The 16,753-nt window shown below is 40.0% G+C and overlaps 1 protein-coding gene across 1 annotated transcript in view; it reads right to left on the bottom strand.

The window, feature by feature from the left end:
* Window positions 1-3,621: 3,621 nt before the first annotated feature.
* Window positions 3,622-16,753, bottom strand: part of BCAS1 (brain enriched myelin associated protein 1) — a 102,155-nt gene continuing 89,023 nt past the window's right edge. Inside the window, exons 12-14 of the mRNA XM_060185116.1 lie at window positions 14,418-14,483; window positions 8,779-9,057; window positions 3,622-4,639 (exon numbers count right to left, since the gene is read on the bottom strand). Coding sequence (XP_060041099.1) covers window positions 4,565-4,639; window positions 8,779-9,057; window positions 14,418-14,483 — 420 coding nt within the window. The 3' untranslated portion in view covers window positions 3,622-4,564. The remainder of the gene's footprint in view (window positions 4,640-8,778; window positions 9,058-14,417; window positions 14,484-16,753) is intronic.

The following is a 16,753-nucleotide window of genomic DNA, read 5'->3' as shown; positions in this document are numbered from 1 at the left end:
TCAGACAAGGCAGATTCACCTAGTTCCTTTTTTTTTTTTTTCTAGTTTTCGTCATTAAATTTGACCGCTCCCTAGAAATTTATCAACAAATATATTATTAAGAGCTACTGATACTTTGGCCCCACCTCCTGGTTAGGCTGTGAGGGAGGAACCCCCTCCCCCCGCCCCCAGATGGTAGGACCCCTGGTCCTAGAACTCCCCCGTGTGGTTGAATTTAAGGATACCGTCTAGCTTATCTTAAGCAATGAATTCCATCGTTGTGGGGAAACACGGGGTGGGGGTGGGCACGGCGTTAGTAAGGTCTCTTTTGTGGGATTAGAATAAAAAACACCCAAACCATAGAAGTGTAAGCCCGTCTGTAACCCTTCTAGTAAAATATAACAAAGAAGGCAGTTAAGTTCTGATAGGGACATGTAGTTTTAAATTAGATAATGCATTCAGAAGCATTCTATAAATTGTATAAACTGTAAAGTGTGATGATGTAAGGCATTACTACTATTGTTATCCTGAGTTCCGTGAAATTGAAGCTGCTACCTTTGCTAGGGTCCCTTAAAGGATAGGATAGGGGGAGGGAAATGGAGTGAAAAGGTTTAAATACCCCCCACCCCCCAATTTATGCAAAGGACTGACTCCAGACCAGCTTTGAGGCTACAACTAAAGATCTGAATTACAAATTTACAGAATTTGCTGCTCCGTGATTTCTAAGGAGCCAGTGGGCTAATGCCACTTTATTTTCATTGACAGATTGAACAAGATCTAGACCACAAAGGAGTCTGATTCCACTCACTGTGCCAGTTGTCTTTAAAAAAAAGCATACAAAGTGGCATTGGGAGGGTAGTTTAAAAATCAATTTTTGTAATCTTATGTCTTTATAGAGTGCATCCTCTGTAACTGAGGTTAGCTAACAATTGAAAACATTTTTCTTTTTATCTCGTTAAGGTAGTAGACGAGCTGATTTATTTTATTTTCATAGTTTAATATCAGTTTGGAACTCTAATATTTAAATGACATTTGTCAGACCCATATTGTAGAAATCTGTTCCCTGGTGCAAGCAGGACACAGATTCTAGTCTCTTGGAATCTTATTTAATAGACCCTGGTGCATTTGAACTGTTTGCAAACAAATAAGAGAAGAGAAAAGAGAAGAGAAGAGAAGAGAAGAGAAGAGAAGAGAAGAGAAGAGAAGGGGGGAAGGGAAAGACTCTGTGAATGTATGTTTAAAATTCCTATTTGCTTATAGAACAAAAGTTGTACTTTCTTTCTCTTTGCCTCCTGTCCAGGCATTTCTTTAGGTATATGTTCCCTTCTCAAATATGATGAATTCAGGAAGGACCTCATGGGCTGCTGAGAATCGTTATGTTTTTGAACGAGTTCTTTTGTGGATATTGGTAACAAATCATCATCATCTGAGACTGGAAAGCAATGTTTTTGTTTACCAGTGGCAGCCGTTTCATCTCAGCTCATTTCTTGGAAAGGCCATTTCTTCTTGACACGGGAGAAGACATGCTTCCCTCTGCATCTAAAAATAAATCAGTACACAAACACATGAGTAAGTACATTGAAAAAGGCACCTTTGCTCCCTCCCGTAGTCCATGGTCTCTCTTTTCCTTTCAGGTGCATTAGTGTTTAGCTGTGGTGAGCTCAATGAATAGTAGCTTTGGATTTGGTATTGTGAGGTCCCTCTGAGAAGCTTTTCTGGCCTCCTTGGTGGGTTTCTGTTCTTTAAAACACTAGGTCTGCATGAGATGAATGAGCTGGGCAAATTAGTATTTATTGACGACGCATCTGGATGGAACTTTTAACATAAAATAAACAAAACAAAACAAAACAAAATTAAAACCCCCACAGATCTGAAAAATGGAGTTTAATGAATTCACAGCTGGACTTAGAGTAATTTTCTTCATTGGCTTATATGTTCTCACTTTGAAAAAAAAAAAGGTAGCCATTTTCACTTTTCCTTTTTTTTTTTTTTTTTTAAATTGGAAGATGGGAAACCAGTTACAGAAACTATTGGCAAGGGAGAACCTTTTTGGGGGGTGGAGGAGTGTGAAGGATGGGTGCTGTCCTGCATTAGTGACTCATCCTGACCTGAGGTTATTCTTCATCAGGGCAAAGAGCCCCAGTGTCCAGTGAGGTGAAACTTGCAACAGATACGATCTCATTTCTCAATGGACTGCTGGGAGGGAGATGAGTTTGCCAAAGGTCAAAGGTCGCACCAGGCACACCTCTTCTCCCCTTAGGAGACAAAGGAATAGCAGCTGCCTCATTTCCTAGCATCATCCTTGTTCTTGAAAGGCAGCAACGGAAGAAGGAAAGTCACCTTTTATTATCAGCTTCCAGAAAATGTTTCCCTCCCTTCATCTGTGCCAATTTAAGTATTCTGAGAGGAGGTGGGTCTCAATTGTGTTGAATAAGATATGTGAGCTCCAGCTTCAGGCAGGAGGTTTGTGGATGCTAACCCTGCTACAGGGAAGAGACTTCTGGCTTTTGTACAATCCTAGCATTCAGTCAGTTCCCACTGAGAGCGAACAGATCCACCCCATAAAACCTACATTTATGTTAAAAACTATATATATAGTCTGTGTGCGTTTTACAAAACCTATTTTCCAAACAACTTTCTGCAGAAGTCATAGCTTTAGTGCTGTGGTGTACTTGTCAGGAGAGATTAGTCAATGCTTATTTCCTACCAGTAACTGATAAAAGGCACAGATAATTTGTGGAAGTCACTGTATATGTGGACTTGTGTTAGTTACATGTTGACTTAAAAGCACATGAGAATAATTGTGTATGTGCATTTACCTATTCTTGAAGGCAATGAATGTTTATATGGGCAAAAGTGTGAACACGTGGGTACAACTATATATATATATGTATGTATACATACACACACACACACACACACATATATATATATATATATATATATCTGAAAATAGGTATCAGTAGTTGACCCTGCTGATGAGCTCATTCTCTATGACTAAGGAATGCCAGCTTCTGAGCCCAAAGGAGGCAGCTTACCTATCTGCCTACTTCCCATGGTGGCCCATGTCTCTGGATAAGACTACAAAACTCATCCCACCACTTAGTTTCAGAATCACTTGCAAGGAGCAATTTATTCTCCAGAGCCCCCTGGGGATCAGCATAAAGCTCCAGTGGAAACCAATCCTTGCAGCTTCCACTGCAACTAATCTTCTTCCCCTCCCTTGAAAGCCATGTGCTTGTGCACCCAAGTTCCTGACACTAGACAGCCAACCACAAGGCAGTACCTGTGTATGTGCACATATGTGCATATGCAAATATACAGGTGTACACATTTACGTGTGTCTCTGCCCATTTATAAAGAGATATAGGAGAATCTGGGAGCAATGATGAGACAGTGGAAGGGCATTGATTTGTACTGTGGAGTGTATGGGTATCTGAGCGTAACATATGAAAAACCTGCTTTTAAAGTTGAAAATTAAAAGATGCTTTAGATATAAATGTATTTTTTTTATTAAATCAGAAAAAGATACAGTAAACATGATATAAGTCAACCAAATTCTACTTTGAATTACATTTTAATAGATCATGGTCCTATTTATTCTTCTGTACAAGTATTAAAGAAAAAGCCCAGGTATTTGAATCATCTTCAGTAAATTTTTATTAACAGGGATTACGGGGAGGGTTTTATCAGAGCACATTAGGAAATTACAGACAGACTTGAGATAAGTGTCAGACAGAACAGATGAAGCAAGCCCCTCAGCCATCTGAGAAACATTAATAATGTAAGATTGCAGAGACCAAATCTTTGTTAGCTTGGATACAGGATTAAATGAAGACCTCGGCGCCCCCTTGTGTTGTAAAGTGAGCTTGTGACTTCGTTTATCTGTTTTGTTTCGGGGTTTTTTTTTTTTTTTTTTTTTTTTTTTGGAGTCATAATCCTTGCGCTTGTCACTGAGTTTCTAAAAAGCAATTATTCTCCCAAATCATCTCAAGCCCTCTCCAGTCAATCTTTACCCTCTCGTCAATAACTCTCAAGGACTATTTGAAAACCAACTCTTATTCATTCCTTTTTTTTTTTTTTACTCCCCACACATTCCATTCTAGAAAATTGGCAACCTCCCAACAGAGTCCATGCTCTCCCTCCTTGAAATGTGAATTTAAGCAAATAGATTTTCAACTCTCTTCTTCGAGCTTAGAGGATGAGCATGTATTTACTACAAGGCTTAGTTCCTCTCAGCAGGCATTTTTCTTCTGTACTTACTTGTCACTACTATTTTTCATAACTTAGCCCGAATGCATTCCACCACCCACTTTTCTCCTGCTTGGCAACCATCAATGCCTCTGACCTGACTAGTTAACCTACTAAACCATCTTTACATTATTTATCAGGAAAGACTGGACCAGAGAAGTAAATAATACAACTCAATATACAACCTCTCAGGCTAATTTGTAGGTAGAATTTCATTTGATGGACATCAGAAGAAAAAAAAAATATATATACATGGAGTGGGTTGGGGAGGAGATGGGGTAAGGAGAAGACATCTTTGTGGCAGGAGAATTCGCTAGGAACTGGAGTGATTTGTTTACTTGGATTTGCCAACTGGTCCGATAGATACAGGATCCGTTTGCACTTGAGCATCCAACATCCGCTTTGGTCCCTACAGAAAAATACAAAGAAGTTGCATCTGAATAAAAATAATGCAACATCAACAGCAAAACTTTTCTTGCACACATTTATTCTGTGTCAGATGCTGTGTTAAATAAATATCTCATTCATGGGTGGTGGAGTATCTCTCAAGTTCATTGGGTTAGTATTAGTGTTCAGTCAGTCAGTTCTATTACTCCCTAGCTTTGTGGAATCTTGAACAAATTACAGAAGTCTTTGTGACTTAGTTTCTTTATCTTTAAAGTGGGGATGATAAAGCTTGTTTTAGGATTGTTCCAAGACAAGGTGGGTTCCACTTGGAAAGTCTGGACATAGAATACTCTCTATAATTACAGTTCACTGTAATCACCCTCTGATAATTTTCTAACCCATTGACCTGTTTAATATCCTTACAAAACATCTCCATCTGGCATGACCTTACTATCTGTGCTACTTATCTAACAACCTTCTTCTCTACTTAAAAGGAAGCTCATTGGCTAGTCTGTTTTACTGTGCTTGACAAGTGCTAAGAACGTACTATATACTTCTTAATATTGACTGAGTGGCTGAATAAACTAAGTCTAGTACTGCTTAACACTATTATTATTCTAGCTTTTCAGTATGATCTGCACACAATCAATTTTAACCTTTGTAAACAGAGTAGATTTAAGTTGCTTGTGATCACAGAAGAGTTCAAAACCCCTGAACCATGGTCCAGGGACTTCAGAGCAAGAAATGTAGGGAAAGGAAATGCATTTAGAATTTGGGAAGCTGCCTGGACAGCTGCTCTTGGAAAAGGAGACGGAAGTGAATTGAAGGGTATACATTTTGGGAAAGTGATTTTTATAGTGGGTTTAAGATGACAGCAAGACTGATCCAGTGGCCCAACTTTGCCTAGGGTCACACTGAAATTTACATGCCAACATTAGGTTGTTTGTCATAAAAAAGGTGGCTTTCACTACTGAGTTCCTGCTTTGTGCCAGATCCCAGGCAAATTACATGTTATAGTCATTTCAATTTTTCACGGGCATTCTAGAATGGTAGCTGAAGTTTTCATCTCCGATTTACAGGTGGGGAAACCAAGGCTGTGATGTAATTGGTTAATTCACATTGCTGGGTGGTGTCAGGTTCAGGGCCTGAGTGCAGTTTTTAGGCAGCACCTGTTCTGTACACTATTGTGCATGCTGTCTAGTTGTGTCCCCATCTCTCAGCCTTGGTGTTATCAGTGCCTCCGATAGAATACCTCTTCTTTATAGGGGACTGTCCTGAGTATGCTGCAAGACATTTAACAACATCCCCAAAACATCTGCTTCTACATGCAACTATCAGAAAGGTCTCAATATTACCAGGTATGCTCTGGGTACAAAATCATCTCTTGTTCAGAGTCACTGGGTTAGATCTATTTAATCATATTCAGGGATTTCATTGTGTAAGAGCAATTCCTCATGATCTTTTGGCAAAAGAAAGCAAGAACCACTAAATAAGTAGTCATGGACCCCTTGGAATATTCCTAAAGTAGACCTACTAGCTTTTTCCAAAATGGAGACCTCAAATCTTCATCAGCAATATTCTTGCCGTTAGGTTCATGATTAGTCAACAATTTGTTCTGCTTTATGTCTTAACTTGTTTTCAGGCAACAGGTTCCAGATGCTACCATGATGCCAACCTGACTTCCTTGAGCAGATGACCCTACCATGTGTCTTGGAGCCCTGCCTCCCCAGATCCCTGCCCCACTAGGGAAAGAGAGACACAGGCTGGGAGTATGGATTGACGTGCCAATGTCCATATTTAGTGGGGAAAGCAATTACAGAAGCCAGACCTCCCACCTTGTGCACCTCATAAGGACCCTGGGTCCATGCTCCCAGAGGGATAAAGAATAAGGAAGCTATCAAGGTAGGGGGTTGGATATGGAGTTCTGGGAGTGGGAATTGTGTGGAAATGTACCTATCTTACCCTATAGTCTTGTTAATATTTCCATTTTATAAAGAAAAATTAATAAAAAAAGAACCACTAGATAGAGGAATTAGGGCTGACAACTTTTCCTGAATACCATATTCCCCACACTACATGCTACCTCATATATGACTTGGAAGATAATGGTTCCATCAGAACTTTAGGTAGAATGAAATGAATAGTTGGTTTGGAAATGACTAAGAGTGGCTTACATTCCTCTTTAAGGTACTAGAGAATGGAGACATAATCCAATGAAGCCACCCACCCCCAAGGCAATTGGTCTTTATAGACTCTCTCCTTGTAATGATGTATTTCCTTTCTTCATCTCTTTAAAACTAGAGAAGGGCCTTATGCACAAGGTGCTGGGGAGATGGAGACAGACTTAACACCAAAATTTCAATTTTCTAGTCTCAAACTGACTTTTTTACCCTATCTTAAATTGAAGATATATACATACAAGGGAATAAAATTATGACAGAAATATGATAATATTTGTTATGAAACTTTACACATGGGCCTAAGATTTTGCATTTCTTTTTTAAATTAATTATTTTTTTTTGCCTTGGGGGCCTAGCGGTAGCATAGCAGGTTAAGCACACATTGTGCAAAGACCAAGGACCCGCGTAGGGATCCTGGTTCTAGCCCCTGGCTCCCCACCCGTAGGGGTTGCTTCACAAGCAGTGAAGCAGGTCTGCAGGTGTCTATCTTTCTCTCCCCCTTGCTGTCTTCTCTTCCTCTCTTGATTTCTCTCTGTCCTATCCAACATCGACAGCAATACCAACAAAAATAATAACAACAACAATGATAAATAAGGACAACAAAAGGAAAAAAATGGCCTCCGGAAACAGTGGATTTGTAGTGCACCACACCCCAGAAATAACCCTGGAGGCAAAAAAAATTTTTTTTGCCTCTAGGATTACTGCTGGGGCTTGATGCCTGCACTATGAATCCACTGCTCCTGTGGCCATTTTTTTTTTATTTTTTAATTTTTTTTTAGGATAGGACATAGAGAAATTGAGAGGGGAAGGAAAGATAGAGAGGCAGGTAGAAGACAATTACTTGCTTACCTGCTTCACCGCTTGTGAAGGTACCCCCCTATAGGTGGGGGACTGGGGGCTTAAACTGGGATCCTTGCATGGGTCCTTATGTGCACTTAAACTGGTGTACCATCTCCTGGTCCCAAATTCTACATTTCTAATAAGCCCTCCAGAGATGCTTGGGGGAAAACTTGGAGATCATTTGTGGGCCAGAAGACCTGTAGGGCTGGCTAACCTACCCCTGTGAGAGGTTATCAACATCTACAGATACTCGTGACATGGACTAATTATGAATGATCAGACAGCTATATATGGCAGCCTACACCAAGTCATGCCTCTATTGACACCGAAAGGTGAATGGTAAACCTGGTTCACTGTCTCTCTCCCCACGGTGGCAGTGTTACATCCTTGTCTTCACAGCCACAAATCAACAGGACATCCTCTTTCTCGTCACCCACTCTTGCTAACCTGTGCTCATCCTTGTAGTCTGTCCTCCAGATGACTGAACTCTAGCTCCATGTACTCAGGAATACCGCTGCCTGGAATCTGTTCTGCCTTAGATTTCCCTTTGGTTCCTCCCTCCATGGACTCATTTGAGACCTTTTTTTTTTTTTAATTTTAAAAAATATTTATTTATTTATTTTCCCTTTTGTTGTCATTGTTGTTTAACATTGTGATGGTTATTGATGTTGTTGTTGGATAGGACAGAGAGAAATGGAGAGAGGAGGGGAGGACAGAAAGGGATAAAGAAAGACAGACACCTGGAGACCTGCTTCACCGCCTGTGAAGTGACTCCCCGGCAGGTGGGGAACTGGGGCTCAAACCAGGATCCTTATGCCAGTCTTTGCACTTTGCGCCACGTGAACTTAACCCGCTGTGCCACTCCCCTGAGACCCTTTATTATATCTCACATCCTTTGAGAAGTTTTCCCTGACACTCCTCTCAAGCCCCAGGCCCAGCCATGTCTTTCATTGTCTCTTCCTCCGTTGTACCCCTTTCCACTCTTGTCCATTCTGCACTTGACTAGAAAAGCCACACTCATCTTATTCTCTGGGCCCAGCATGGCACCTAACACAGTAGCTGCTCAGTAAATGTTTATTTGACAACTGTTCAACCACACTCCCGGGCTGAGATCCCAGAAAGAAAAGGTAAACATTCTTACTAGGCCCTTCAAGAAGCCCCCCAGGGACTGTCTCCGTTTCTCAGGTTTCTTTCGGGTCTTGTCGCCATTCTGCAAGGAGTTCAGTTCCACCACAGCTGGCTCCACAACCTGAGTAGGTTCTTTGGCTTCCTGCTTATTGTTCTTTTGCTTGCTGTTCTCAGCAGCCGGCTTCTTGTCCTTTAAGGAGCACTCTTTGCTCTTTTGGTTCACCGTTGCTACTGGTTCAGGCTCAGCTGCTGGTGGTGATGGGGTGGTAGCCTTCTCTGTTGAGTCTGATGTCTGTGGCAAGTCCAAAAACAACAAGAACAACAACAACAACAGAAAAACACACATTGTTAGTGACAACAAGACAGTTCTCTATAAATCTGCTAAAACAGAGATGCTCAAATGAAAAAATAATGTCAAATATTTATTATTGTCAGGGTTTCACCATTCCTGTGAGAGAGAGAGAGAGAGAGAGAGATGGAGAGAGAACAGCTCCCTTGTTTCCCTCTATTGCTGTAATATACCCATGTGCGGTGTCAGGGCCTGGAAACTAGACAGTGTGCATGACAAAGCAGGCATCCTCCCACATGAGCTATCTCCTTGGCTTCAATGACTGATTTTATAATTTGACAGCAAGTATGTTTTCCCTCCTCCTCCTCTGGTACTAGAACTTGAATTTTCCTTGAAGAGCTTCCTCTTGCCTCTTTCTCTACAATTCCAAATAGCTTAGACAAACTAATTCCATCTCCAGATAAAGGCATGCAACTCAGCTCTGACCAATCCGAACATTCTTATGTAATTGGGCTGCTGTGACTGGTTTAGAATGGTCTACACAGATAAACACCGAGTTCATTTCAGAGTTTTGCCAAATGACTCAGAGACAGAGAGATTTGCTCCTATTGTGTTGGATTTGAAACTAAAGATTAAAACTGAGAGTTTCTGAAATCACCATTATATTCAGGAATAAATAATCTGCTCAAGAAAGGAAAAAAGTTGAGAGAAGAGATGAAGGAAAAGAAACCACTGTGTGTCCCTGAATCTAGATGTTACTGAACCAGTGTATCCTCTGGCCAGATTTGAGAGGGGTTCTTTCTCTGCAATCATAGGTTGTTGTTTTCGATGGGTTATGTTGTTTTCAATGGGCTGGCTTCACGGGCGGGTAACAGATGACCAGAGACTCATGGTTGAGCTGTAGGCAGTATCTCTTTATTCATGCAGGATGCAGCGCAATCTAAGCCGAGCTGAGCTAAACTAAAGGTACAGTAAAACTCACAATGCTGTCTTTATATATACTTGCGAAGTAGGGTGGAAACACGATGTGACATAGAGAGGGTGGAGAGAAAAGTGACTGGTGAAAATCAGAGTGTGACAAAGAGGGGGCAGAGCAGGTGAGAATCCTATCACTGAACCACAAATGCCCTGGAGGGAGGGTGGAACTTGTTAACAGTGGTTATGTAAATAGAATGAAGTGGTTATGTAAATAGAATAGTGTTAAGCAGGGGGGATTTAAACCAAATGAAACAGAAGGGGTCTCATGCATACCAACAACAGGTAACACTTTTCCTATCTTTTTCTTCATGTTTATGTCTATGTTAATATGTGGTATGACAATATCCTTCATTTCATGAAGCAGGGGTGAAAAGAAATGATTGCTTCATTTTTAGTTTTGAATCTTTTGTGTTAAATTCAGATGTTTTCAATTTACTCAGTTCCCATAGTTTGGAGGGATGAGTGTGTAAAATCTAATTAAAAAAAAAATTTTTTTTAAATGCCACCAGAGCTACCGCAGGGACTCAGTAACTGTACCAGGAATATACCACTCATGGTGGCCATTTTTCCTTACTTGATAGGACAGAGAGAAATTAAAAGGGGATGGAAGAGAGAGAGAGAGAGAGCGAGAGAAAGAGAGAGAGAAACTTGTGAAAAACTTGTGAAGTGTACCCATGCAGGTTGGGAGAGCATGGGTTGAACCCAGGTCCCTGCACATGGTAATGTGTGCACTCAGTCAGGTGTGCCCACCACCTGGCCTGCCAAAATCCAAAATTTTAACAATTCCTTGGTAAATTACAAATTATAAGAACTCTACTAGGTAATCAAATTTATCCACACAACCCCATAATTTAGTTCAAGTGAAGTGTCTATGGGGGCCAGATAGGCAAAACGAAAATATGAAAGAAATTAAGTTCAGGTACAATTATGTGGGCACTTTATTTCCCCTACTTGTGAAATCAAAATAGCACCAAAGAAATATTTCTGATGCTGGGAAAGCACCAATCCAAATAACGCTGACTTTGTTGTTGGGAAGGCTGTTTAGAGCAGGTGGTGCTGGTGGATTGTGGAGAACAAAAGTCACATGGCTTATCTGAAGGAGCGGAATTTCTCAGGCTCAGCGGAGGGTTAACATGCAGGAATATAATAGGCCCAGTGCTGGCAGATTTTCTTTTTCTACTAAAAGCTTAAACACTGAATTTTTTTAAATGAAAAAATATGTCCATTTAACTTTATTTTCAATTTATTTTTTACTTGATAGGACAGAGAAAAATTGAGAAAGGAGGGAGCGATAGAGGCAGGGAAGAAGAGAGAGAGAGAGAGAGAGAGAGAGAGAGATAAAGAGAGAGAGAGAGAGAGAAAGGAAAAAGAGACATGCAGCGTGATTCAGTGTTCATGAAGTTTTCTCCCCGTAGGTGGGGATGAGAACTTGAACTCAGGTTCTTGTGCATGGTATTAAGTGTGCTCAACCAGTGTGCCACCACCCAACCCATTACTTAAAATTTTTGCCTTCAAAGGTCTTAGAGTTCTGTTCATAGCAAATAAACACACACAGATGCCTGGTGTGTTTGAACCACCAAATTGTGTTTACAGTCTCTAATTCATAAAGCTGTGTACTGCCCCCTCACCCAGGATTCTATAACAAAGTAGCTTTCTTTCCTTGTTTGTTTGTTTGTTTGTTTCTTTCCTTCTCTCTTCCTTCATTCCTTTTTAGGCAGAGGCAAAAAAGGCAAAGAGTCAGAGAGAGAGAGAGAGAGAGAGAGAGAGAGAGAGAGAGAGATGCCACAGCACCAAAGCTTCCTTCAGTGTGGTGAAGGCTAGGCTGTATACTTGTATACCTGGCTAAGCAACACACTAAACATACTATGTAGAAAATTTATTTTTCCAGCTCAGAGTGGCAGTTTTGATTGAGATAGTGGCAACCAGTCTTGAGAATTGTCATTTCATACCACTGGGTTAAGCACACACTTTAGAAATAGGTGAGATAATGAAGATAGAAGATGCCCCAGTCCTGAGGGTCTTGACAGGTGGCAGGCAGTTCTATTGCAGGACAAGGTCCCCAGACACACAGCACACCCTTGAAACTATTTTGCATGTGGTGGGCTTGATTATTTCTATCTGATTTCAGTCACCAAGGACTGAGCAAATTGTGAGATATTACTCTCCATACCATGGACAACACAGAGTAGTTTCCCTCTTTAGAATGAGATAGAAACTGCCATGGTGATACTCTAGAATGATCAGAGACCAGTGGGCCTTGCTCAAACACCATTACTTGTACTTGTTGCACATAAGATTTTGAGATACAGTGAAGGGTTAAGCATAAGAGCCTGGAGTCAAAGGGACCTGTATATGGCACTAATTCCTTCACACCCTTGTTGTGTGACCAGAAATTGATTGATTGTTCTCTCAGCTTCCTTCTCAGCATGACAGTAACATAAGCGATCCTCTTGCAAGGAGCCAGTTAGCTAGTAGTAGGAAACTGATTTAGCACAGTATTGGGCTCATGTGAAATGCTAACTATAAAGGAGACCACTTGTCCTGGTTTGTGTGGGAATGAAGGAGTCCTGGGATATGAGCTTTACAGTTTCAAAACCAGGAAAGTCCTACACAAACTGGAGGGAGTTGATCATAATGGTTTAACATCACCAGAAATAAGTTTCTAAGATTGTGTATTCATGAGCTAAGAACTGTCAGGCAATACTGATTTAATTGAGTCTCTTTGGCTTGACAGCCTTTTCTCTTACGCCTTTTCCCTCTGCTTATTCTAGTCACACTTCCTCCTTTCTTCTTTGGACAAATATATTCTCAACAAAGGACTTTGTGATATGTTTGCAGGACTTTAGAGTACTGTAGCTTCATTCCTCTTAACATTTATTGAACTCTGTACCAGGAATATCCTAGGTGCCTTACATGTATTGATTCATGTCAGTCTGAAGACTCAAAGAGGCAGCACTTTTTCTTTTCTTTTTTTGCCTCCAGAGTCATTTCTGGGGCTCCGAATCCACTGCTCCTGGAGGCCATTTTTCCTATTTTGTTGGTTTTGTTGTCCGATAGGACAGAGAGAAGTCGAGAGAGGAGGGAGACAGAGAGGGGGAGAGAGACATCTGCAGACCTGCTTCACTGCCCCCCGCCCCCGCAGGTGGGGAGCCGGGGACTCGAACCCAGATCCTTACGGTCCTTGCTTTCCGTGGCATGTGCGCTTAATCCCGCTGCGCAACCATCCAACCCTCGAGGCAGTACTTTTTCTGACTCCATTATATAGATGAAGAAACTGAGGGTTTGTGGGACTTGGTAATTTACTTTTAATTACACCACTAAAAATGGCTGATTCAGGATTTGAACCTAGTCTGAATGAGTTTGCAAATCATGCTATTAACAACTTCTACAAGGGAGTCAGGCAGTAGTGCAGCGGGTTAAGCTCAGGTGGAGCAAAGCTCAAGGACTGGCTTAAGGATCCCAGTTCAAGGCCCCGACTCCCCACCTGCGAGGGAGTCGCTTCAAAAGCAGTGAAGCAGGTCTGCAGGTGGCTATCTTTCTCTCCCCCTGTCTGTCTTCTCCTCCTCTCTCTATTTCTTTCTGTTCTACCCAACAATGACGACATCAATAACAATAACTACAACAATAAAACAAGGGCAACAAAAGGGAATGAATAAATAAATATTAAAAAAATAAACAACTTCTACACTGTGCCAAAACTGGTAGAATAATTTTCAATGACATTTTTATTGGGGGTATGAATTTAAATAGATAAAAGGGAAAAGAGTGCAGGTTATAAAATAGGGTACTAGCATGAGATGACCTCACAAAAGAGAAAAGAATACACAGAGTTATGAAAATGACAGAGTAGCATTTCTTCAGAGTGGAGGAAATAATGGGAAAAGAACTATATAAACATATGCCCTTTGTCATGATTAAAGAAATACTATTTTTTTAATAGGCACTATTTAATGGGATAGGGAAAACAGAAGAGATTCCTTCTTTTTTACATAGATGAAAGAGGGCGAGGTCAGACAATAAACAAATAACTCACTGCAATATGCCGTAAGTCATAAAGTAAAAGAACAAGATGCCATGAAGAGGAGTGGAAATGGAAACTCTCTTTGAGGAAGTGATATTTAAGTGAATGTTTGAAGAATAAGAAGTCACTTTCCATGTAAAGAAGAGAGAAGATATTTTATGAAGACCTCATGATAAAAACATAGTTGAAGAACTCTGGCTTGTTCACACTTAGGTCTTCAGAGTGCCTAGTATACAGTAGGTACTTAATTTAGAGGTGTTAGGTGAGTTGGCTGTGGTTGAGAATTGCCTTGAAAATGAAGCTGGAGAGAGGAGAGAATGCGCCAGCTAAACCCACCACCAAAGTGAGGTTATGAGTCACTTACTTGATAGCTGAGGTCTTTCTCATTTATATCTTCTGAGTGGGTGATCCCTCCATCCCCTTTCACTGACTAAAAATAACAAACAGATAATAGCCTTTCAGCTACCACAAGCACAACAACAAAGCTCTGAAGTGGATGACTTCAGTCATTAATTGCTAAGATTTGTGATCAAAATTAAGGAAGGCCAACTGGGACAATATCACACATGTGCTATGTTATTTCCATGTGGTCTATAACTGGAGTATGATTAAATTCAAGTGTTGACCTCCAAAAATAACAACCAAAGTCCTAAATCAAGTAATCAGATAACTCTGGGAGAAATAAATGATGATGAAAATATAGATGTTGGAACCATGAAGTGATTGAACGTATAGAATGAATGAATAAACAATTGACCAATGAAACTTTTTTTTAAAAATTTTTTTTAGTAACATTTAGATGGTGGGTGTTTTGTTGTATTTTTTCTCTAGAAGAGAGAATTCTTGATGTCATTCCAGTTTCTATCTTTTGTGGCCAGTGGAATTAATAACAGGGCTGGATGGATTGAATTCACAACTTTGATTCCTGGAGTACTACTACCTGAAAATTCTAAGTTCAAAGTGTGGATCTGTGACCAGAAGCATCAGCATTGCCTGTAAATTACTTAGGAATGCAAACAGAACTGTTCTAGAGTCACTGAATTATCAATAGAAACTCTTAGGGACAGGGCCCAACAATCTGTATTTTAATAAACTCTTCAGGAATTGCTGAGTTGCCCAGCTGATGGTTGAACATCACTGTTTTAAGCTAATTCCCGTAAACAAATACAGACTAATACTGGGGTATATTATCAATCAATAGTTTCAACTGTGAATTAATGCTTGATGTTTGATAAAGTACTTAAGAAATTTGATAAGGAAATTTTAAGCTCTCATCAACAATTTGAACTCAGATCTAATCTCATGTAAATTTGGTTTTTACTTACCTCTTCCTTTCTATGGAAGGTGTGTGTGTGTGTGTGTGTGTGTGTGTGTGTATGTGTGTGTGTGTGTGTTGCAAGCAAATAGGGCAAAGAGGAAGTCTTCAGATTCCACTGCTATTGTCTTGGCTATTCTGTTATAAAATAGCAAGAATCTACAATACCTGCACTAGGAATACTTAGAAACATTAAAGGAACTTAAACACTTTTTGACCAATTATGTATCTCTATGATTCAAGATATAGTACTCTTATTAGCTGAGATAATAACTGTTCTATGAAAAGAATTCAATGATATTCATCTTTACATATTACTTGTTGCTAATCTCTAATTTAGAAGACTCAACTAAAGACTATCAATTATTTAATAAAGTAAAGGAATCCCAATGTCATTGTCTACACCAAAACAACCTTTATAAAGCTTGATTATAGGGTAGAACACTGATCATCCATGCTTTTCAAATGGTTAGGAATGAAAGAAATCTTTCTTCAGCTGGTAACTGTGGTGTCTAGAAGTTTCTTGCACTTAAGGATATCATTGTTATGGGTCTGACTAAACTCTTCATCCCATAGGCAAATAAAGTTGTTTATCCTATATATTCAGTTTAGAACAATTTTGATGATAAATGCTTTTCTTTTCTCCTCTGGGTCTTGCATGTTATTCTACAAGAGTCAGTTTTGTTCAAGAATATTTAGAAGATCATACCAGCTCTTGACACCCCCCCCCCCCAATATCACCCAAGGGGTTTGCCATTTGAAGATTTCATTTGGCTTCTAGACTTCAGGATGTCATATGAGCCCTTCCTACTCAAACACATCCCCAAGTGTCCTTTAGAATATAGGAGTATATTCCCTATGTTCTGATTAGCTTGTCTCTCCAGAATGCTAGATGGCACAAACTGAGCCAACCAAAGAAACAAAATGCAGCAAAACCTAAATGGACATCAGGAATTATGTATATCTGTTACCCTTTTACTTCCTAAGTGAGGTAAACATATAACTTCCCTTTTTATGTTTCAATTTAGTATTTGTTAAATATTCTTACAGTTTAAAATAGGCTTTTCTCTTCCTGGAAAAAGAGATCACCAGGCTGTCAAGGAGATCAATTTCTTTCTTTCTTTCTTTTTATTTATTTGTTTATTTTTGCCATAGTACTGCTCATCTTTGGCTTATAGTGATGCCAGGAATTAAAGTTGGGACCTGGGAGCCTCAGGCATGAAAGTCTTTTTACATAACAATTAAGCTAATTCCCAGTACCAGTTTTTTTGCCCTTAAAGGAGGGTATCTCAAGTTTTCAACAACTTTTCTCTTGTTCATTTTGAAATATAAAAAGTGACTGTATGCTAAATTTAGACAAAAGGTCTTACTAAATCCATCTGACG

Source organism: Erinaceus europaeus, chromosome 1 (assembly GCF_950295315.1).
Source record: "Erinaceus europaeus chromosome 1, mEriEur2.1, whole genome shotgun sequence".
Taxonomy (NCBI): Eukaryota; Metazoa; Chordata; class Mammalia; order Eulipotyphla; family Erinaceidae; genus Erinaceus; species Erinaceus europaeus.
The sequence above is the reverse complement of the archived record's forward strand: the minus strand, read 5'-3'. Positions and strand labels throughout refer to the sequence as shown.